The sequence below is a fragment of the Hyla sarda genome, chromosome 7 (genome assembly GCF_029499605.1).
Source record: "Hyla sarda isolate aHylSar1 chromosome 7, aHylSar1.hap1, whole genome shotgun sequence".
Classification (NCBI taxonomy): Eukaryota; Metazoa; Chordata; class Amphibia; order Anura; family Hylidae; genus Hyla; species Hyla sarda.
Genome location: NC_079195.1, coordinates 18,608,331 through 18,616,568, shown reverse-complemented (window position 1 = coordinate 18,616,568; position 8,238 = coordinate 18,608,331). Strand labels below are relative to the sequence as shown.

Genomic DNA, 8,238 nt, shown 5'->3' with positions numbered 1-8,238 from the left:
AGATAACCCAAAGAGAGGAAGGGGTGCCCACTAGAGATGAGCGAACTTACAGTAAATTCGATTCGTCACGAACTTCTCAGCTCGGCGGTTGCTGACTTTTCCTGCATAAACTAGTTCAGCTTTCCGGTGCTCTGGTGGGCTGGAAAAGGTGGATACAGTCCTAGGAAAGAGTCTCCTAGGACTGTATCCACCTTTTCAAGCCCACGGGAGCACCGGAAAGCTGAACTAATTTATGCAGGAAGAGTCATCAACTGCCCAGCCGAGAAGTTCGTGACGAATCGAATTTACTGTAAGTTCGCTCATCTCTAGTGCCCACCTCCTAAAACAATCATCCCTTCAAGACAACCTGCCCATACCTTCCAACCATGGTGGCTGACCCTTCCTGCGAGTTATTTTTAGCCAAAGCCAGAAATGGAACAGACACAGGCAAAAACTGTAATACAAAGACATACAACTTTATTAATGTAATTCCACCAACTTTTGCATCTGATCAAAACACTACATGTGAAACCAGCCGACCAGACTTTTCATACAGCCAAGTACCCGCTGATTTATTCCCAGCAGGATCTATGAAAAAGACATTTTAGGCCCTGATATTACTTGTTTTAAAAGGTTTTTATTTTGGTAAAAAGATACATACAAAACCAAAATTCACACAGTTTCTACAAAATAAGTCACCATCCAGCACATAATAATGATGAATTTACCTGCTAAATGAGCCTGGTTAGCGCCTCCTTCCTGTCACGGTATCTGTACATATGGACAGGGGGGGACAAGATTCTGTCTTTTGTAAAGAGAGGATGGGGTCTCGCAGTATGCAGCTGTGATGTGGAGGAGTAAGATGTATACAGTGACCTCTCGGCCTACGATGGCCCCGACATACGATCATTTCAACATACGATGGTCTCTCAGAGTCCATCGCATGTTGAAGGCAGCATCAACATACGATGCTTTTGTATGTCGGGGCCATCGCATAAACGGCTATCCGGCAGCGCAGACTGCTTCAGCTACCACCGGATAGCTGTTTACGGTGCCCCGTGTGGTCCGCTGACGATCACTTACCTGTCCTCGGGGCTCCGGTCCTCTTCAGGATCCCCTGCATCGTCGGCGCTCTCCATCATCGTCATCACGTCGCTGCGCACGCCGTCCCGTCATCAAATAGGAGCGGCGTGCATAACGAGGTGATGGCGGTGACGGAGAGCGAGGATGCCGAGGAAGCAGAGGCCTTGCCGGAGCGTCGGGGACACCTCAGGGACAGCGATGGAGGGCGACATCCAGGGCAGCGGTGACGAGCAGTGACGGTCCGGAGCGGCGGGGACAGGTGAGTACAACTTTCTCTAACAGTGGTCTACAACCTGCGGACCTCCAGATGTTGCAAAACTACAACACCCAGCATGCCCGGACAGCCAACGGCTGTCCGGGCATGCTGGGTGTTGTAGTTTTGCAACATCTGGAGGTCCGCAGGTTGTAGACCACTGTCCTATACTTTACATTGCACGGATCCCTCAACATACGATGGTTTCAACAAACGATGGTCCGTTTGGAACGGATTACCATCGTATGTTGAGGGACCACTGTATTTGTCGTGGGGGGGGAAATAAAAACTAAAAACAAACCTAAATGTTACCGCAAGAAGTAAGGAGAGAAATTTTCTGCGTCCTGGTTTTTAAATCATCGTGCGGCCGAACAGCTGACATGCTGAACATTTCGGAAACTGTACAGGGTTACAGAGGTACAAATGTCCTATTTACACAAGAAAGAGTGGTAGAGAGATGTCCTGGGCCATTGACCTGGATGGGTGGAAACATAGCACAATCCACGACATATATACAGAAGACATATCTCCAGGACATATGGGGCGACCCAATTCACTTCAGTTACCTTGTTTTTTTTTACATTGTTATTCGTATGAGGATCTGAGGTCTAGTCGTTTATTTTGCACCCATCTTGACTTACAGAATACATATTGCAGTTCCTTCCAGGGTTGTGTTCACATTTACAGTAGCATGAAATACAATATAAGACGCAGCTCTTCAGATGAAATCCTAAAAAAATCACTGTTGGATGTGACTTAAAGGGGTACTCCACTGGAAATTATTATTATTATTATTTTTTTAAATTAACTGGTTCCAGATTTGTTAATTACTTTTATTTAAAAATCTTAATCCTTCCAGTATTTATCAGCTGCTTTTATGCTTTACAGGAAGTTCTTTTATTTTTGAATTTCCTTTCCGTCTGACCACAGTGCTCTCTGCTGACCCCTCTGTCCATTTTAGGAACTGTCCAGAGCAGGAGCAAAACCCCATAGCAAACCTCTCCTGCTCTGGACAGTTCCTGACGTGGACAGAGGTGTCAGCAGAGAGCACTGTGGTCAGACAGAAAGGAAATTCAAAAAGAAAAGCATTTCCTCTGTAGTATACAACAGCTGATAAGTACTGGAAGGATTAAGATTTTTAAATAAAAAGTAATTGACAAATCTGCTTAACTTTCTGGCACCAGTTGATTTCATAAAAAAAAAAAGTTTTCCAGTGGAGAACCCCTTTAAAGGGGTACTCCAGTGTTTGAAAACTTCTAATTTACTGTGGCGGGTCCATGCTCTGGGACACCCAGTGATCTCTAGAACAGAGCCCCAAATCTTTGATAATGGTGACCCCAGCGTGGAGAGATTCAGGGTCTCGTTCTGGAGTTTGTATGGGGAGCGCAGGACACTTATCCCCTATTCTGTCAATAGGGGATACATTTTTAAATGCCGGAGTACCCCTTTACCTAAAGGTCAGATGGCACAAATTAGTAATTGCTCAGACACATTACATGCCAATTTGCACCATAACATTTTATAAAGTCATTGTATGATGAGAAAATTCTGCAACCGTCTAAAAATGCTTCTGTGGAGGTTTTCACAATCTCTGCTTGCTGTTAGTGAACGGAAACATTCTTATACACAGAAACTAAAAATGCATGAAGGACTATACGCTCACCCCTTACCTTTCTTTACTCACGCTGTGGCAAACCACAAGGACTGGAGAGAGATTTGGGTTGTTGATGTAGAGCTGTGCTTCCCAACCAGGGTGCCTCCAGCTGTTGCAAAACTACAACTCCCAGCATGCCCGGACAGCCTTCGGCTGTCCAGGCATGCTGGGAGTTGTAGTTTTGCAACAGCTGGAGGCGCCCTGGTTGGGAAACACTGATGCAGAGCCATAGTTAAAGGGGTTATCATGGGGGAAAAAATTACCATATTATATATATATATATATATATATATATATATATATATATATATATATATTTATTATCTATATCTATCTATCTCTACCTATCAACTGGCTCCAAAAAGAAAGAGATTTGTAAATTTCTTCTATAAAAAAGAAATCTTAATCCTTTCAGTACTTATGAGCTGCTGAAGTTGAGTTGTTCTTTTCTGTCTAAGGGCTCTCTGATGACCCCTGTCTCGGGAACTGTCAAGAGTAGAAGCAAATCCCCATAGCAAACCTCTTCTACTCTGTGCAGTTCCCGAGACAAGCAGAGATGTCAGCAGAGAGCACTGTTGCCAGACAGAAAAGAACAACTCAACTTCAGCAGCTGATAATTATTGGAAGGATTAAGATTTTTTAATAGAAGTAATTTACAAATCTGTTTAAATTTCTGGAGCCAATTTAAATATATATTTAAATTGGCTCCAGATAGATATATAGATATATATATATATATATCTAACGTTTTTTCCTGGAATACCCGTTTAACCCTGAACTGTGAGCAGTATAGTTCACTTACAGCAAGTAAGGATCCTGAAAAGAAACTCAACCCTAAGGTCTATTAGAAAGGTGCAGTATTTTTTTTTATCCTACAAGGATTTTGCTTGAATTACATAAAACTAAACAATCCCTTTTAGTCACCAGTCCTGCAGGATCAGATGTTGCACCACAGCCTGCAGTACTAGGCAGATTTTTTAGCAGATTTCACAGAATTTGCTTATTATCGGTGTCACTTACAGAACGTTCATTATTCCACCACTGGTTCCGATTTTTTAGGTTTACACTTTCATGGCCTGTGGACCACGTGGACATTACAGAAACATAATATTCGGTGTGAATTGCTTCCATCAGATAACACTTGCCTACGTTGCCCCTTACACATCATGACAAGAGGCGCAGGTTCTAGACAACAACAAAACCAGACATTCCAGTAACCGAGGTCTTGAAGCCTTTAGACCAAAATAATGAAAAATGGAGTCGTGCTAATCCTCATACGACAAGAAATAATTTAGTTTTAGAAAAATATAACAATAAAAAGGAAGATGGCAGCCTAAAAGGTCTCCTCTGCGTTACTGGGGCATCAAATGCCGAACGTTGTATTTGGAAGTGTCTTGATACTGGGTCATTGGTTTGTCTGCGATGCCGCATGTGCCAACTCCAACCTTGCCGGTGACGCTCTCGGGTGAGGCGAAAATGCTTCTCTTCACCTAGAATAAGGCAGAAGATGGTTAAGACATTAAAAGTCTACCAGACAATAATAGAAAAAAATTAAATAAAAAACCCGCACAACTTTTGACAAGTCTTAAAGGGGTACTCCGGTGGAAAACAATTTATTCTAAATCAACTGGCGCCAGAAAGTTATACAGATTTGTAAATTACTTCTATTAAAAAATCTTAATTCTTCCAGTACTTATCAGCTGCTGTATACTACAGAGGAAGTTCTTTTCTTTTTGAATTTCCTTTCTGTCTGACCACAGTGCTCTCTGCTGACACCTCTGTCCCTGTCAGGAACTGTCCAGAACAAGAGAAAATCACCATAGCAAACCTCTCCTGCTCTGGACAGTTCCTGACATGGACAGAGGTGTCAGCAGAGAGCACTGTGGTCAGACAGAAAATAAATTCAACTTCCTCTGTAGTATACAGCAGCTGATGAGTACTGGAAGGGTTAAGTTTTTTTTAATAGAAGTAATTTACAAATCTGTTTAACTTTCTGGCACCAGTTGATTAAAAAGGAAAAAAAAAAAAAAGTTTTCCACCGGAGTACCCCTTTAAGTTTATTATTATTATTTTTTTTTATTATTTCTTTACAGTTTGAGAACAAATTATGAAAATAAATTAACTATATTCCCCTCTAACTTCGCAACCGTTCTGTTATCTACAAGAAGCGCTGCAGTGACGTCCTGTACAATGTGCTACTGACGCCATTCATTTTTTATTATATATATTTTATTGTTTACATTTTAATATATTTACAAAGTATTTAGGATGCTTGCAATATACTAAAATATCCAGTGCAGGAGTAGACTTGGAGCTATTTTATAAGAAGGACATGGGCCGGCATTTATCATTGTAGGTGTAAGTGAAGCATTTATCATTGTAGGTGTAAGTGAAGCATTTATCATTGTAGGTGTAAGTGAAGCATTTATCATTGTAGGTGTAAGTGAAGCATTTATCATTGTAGGTGTAAGTGAAGCATTTATCATTGTAGGTGTAAGTGAAGCATTTATCATTGTAGGTGTAAGTGAAGCATTATTCTACACCTTTTTTGTGTGCTGGTAATGTGTAGGAGAACCAAACTTATTAAATGGTCACAGGGCATTTGATACATTTTGTGTAGGTGACATTATCTGACATTTCTCTATTCACATACACCATAAAGCCAAGCCAAGTCTGGGCTGGTGTAGTTTTAGAGACATTTCAGTGACTTTGCACTAGTGCTGGGCGATATACCGGTTCACACGGAATAATTTTTTTTTTCTGTACGATATTAATTTTTCCTATACCGCCATACGGTTCGGGCCCCTCCCCCCCTTCAAATGAATGAATTATCAGCCGCAGCGCTGTCCCCCACATCGGGGAACTAATCATATGTGACCCGCCAGCACTTCAAATCAATGAATTGCGTGCCGCGGTGCTGGAAATTATTAATAAAGGACATCTGTACTGATGATTTTAACATATTCCTGTGCCCGGGCTGCAAAAATAAAATAAACTGACTCACCTTCCTACATTCCCCTGTTGCTCCGGTATCGGCCTCACGATCTCCAAGCTGCTTCCTGGGGACGGGAACGTCAGAGCCTTCAGCGTATCACTGGCAGCAGCGATGTCCCGCCATGGCCGGTGATAGGCTGAGCGCACTGTCATGTAAGAAGCTCTGGCCGGCTCCTTACATGACAGTGCTCTCAGCCTGTCCCGCCTCGGCCAGTGATATTGCTGCGGCCAGTGATGCGCTGAAGGCTCTGTGACGTTCCCGTCCCCAGGAAGCAGCTTGGAGATCGTGAGGCCGATACCGGAGCAACGGGGGAATGTAGGAAGGTGAGCCAAAGTTTATTTTGTTTATTTTTGCAGCCCGGGCACAGAAACATTATATATACACAGGCACAGGACTAAACGCCACGGCGCACAACTCATTCATTTAAAGTGCCGGCGGCTCACAGGAGGACAGGGGTGGGGTTATGGGGGGAGCAGCACCCGCGGGTCACATGATTAGTTCCCCAGCGTGGGGAATACTGTTAAATACCGTGGAACCGCCCTAACTTACAAAAATACCATGATATGCATTTTTGGTCATACCGCCCAGCACTACTTTGCGCCTTTTTTTGCACCTTTTCACAAAAAGGCGCAGTTGATAAAACCCTTCCATATTATGTGTATTGCCAAAATCAGTGGATTGCAACTCAAAATCAGCAGAAATGTGTAAACCAAAAGGCGCAAATAAACCCTGTTTGCGGTTTTTTAAAATTTATAAAATTTTTTTGCGCCTTTTCTAGACACAAAACAGTCTAAAGACAATGATAACTGTCGGCCATAGTGTCCTTGTACACAGCTTATACTTCTGTATAAGTCAATGTCTGCTGTGCACTCCAAATAAAGGAACAAGATCTATTAACGTGATGGTTAGCGCTCATGTCCCACTGCACGGAGGGATTTGGCCCGACATTCACAGCTACTCTGCTAGGACGTAATGTACACAGCTATTACAGTATATACAGGGGGTGGAGGGGATGGATGGCTCATACCACAAAGAGCTCATACCACAGCTTAGAACATGGCATTCCTACATCATAGGATAAAAGATCAAATGTTCTGGATCAGTGTTTCCCAATCAGGGCGGCTGCAGCTGAGGCAAAAGTACAACTCCGAGTTGTGGTTTTGCAACAGCTGGAGGCGCACTGATTGGGAAACACTGATCTGGACTATAGGAAGTTTCTCAAATTCAATAAAATAACATACAAGTTCTGGGTGACGGCAATTAACAGATAGCCATTCTTAACCCCTTAATGACGCAGCCAATTTCCTTTTGGAATTTAACTCCTTGTCTTCTAAGAACAACCATAACTCTTTAAATTTTCATCTACAGATCCATATGATGGTTTTTTTTTGTTTTTTGTACCAATCTTATTTTGTAACTAGAATAATAAAACGTAAGGCGAAGCCGAAATAAAACTAACCGCAGGGTGACATTGAAAACCGTGCAGTGTACTAAAAGGGGTACTCTGCTGCTCAGCGTTTGGAACAAACTGTTCTGAATGCTGGAGCCGGCAGCTTGTGATGTCATAGCCCCGCCCCCTCGTGACGTCTCACCCTACCCCCTCAATGCAAGTCTAAGGGAGACGGCTGTCCCATAGACTTGCATTGAGGGGGCGGGCTGTGACATCATGAAGGGGTGGGGCTATGACGTGACGCGCTCCCACCGCCGGCCCCAGCGTTCCGAACAGTTTGTTCCAAACGCTGAGCAGCGGAGTACCCCTTTAACAGTAAATCTGTCATGTTACCTTAATTCTGTGAGTAATACGATTACGATACCCAATTTACCTTTAGTATTATTTTACTTCTAAAAAAAACAAAGACAAAAAAAAAAAAAAAAAAAAAAAAAAAAAAAACAACTTCACTATGGCGCTGTGTGAGAGCTGTCGTTTTTATCTCATATACTTCTATGTGAATTTTCATTTTATGACCACTTTATTTAGTTTTCTGCTAGGATGTGATAGAAAATGTCTTGCTCTTACGCCACTGACCATGCGGGATCCAGAATGTTATAGTTTATTAGATTTAATTGATCAGACAATTTCGCACATTTTTTTTTTTTTTTTTCTGGTTAACTTTTATTTGAAAATTGTGATAATTTTTTTATTTTTTTTTAAACACCTTTTAGTTCCTCTAGTTACAAAACCAACTCCCAACAGGCAAGGACGGCCAATGGCTCTATGGGTATTCTGGGAGTTGTAGTTCGGCAATATCTGAGGTCCACAGTTTGAAGACCACA

The 8,238-nt window shown here is 42.3% G+C and overlaps 1 protein-coding gene across 1 annotated transcript in view; it reads right to left on the bottom strand.

Annotated features, from left to right (window-relative positions):
• Positions 1–3,299: 3,299 nt before the first annotated feature.
• Positions 3,300–8,238, bottom strand: part of SMNDC1 (survival motor neuron domain containing 1) — a 28,108-nt gene continuing 23,169 nt past the window's right edge. Inside the window, exon 6 of the mRNA XM_056531155.1 lies at positions 3,300–4,459. Coding sequence (XP_056387130.1) covers positions 4,322–4,459 — 138 coding nt within the window. The 3' untranslated portion in view covers positions 3,300–4,321. The remainder of the gene's footprint in view (positions 4,460–8,238) is intronic.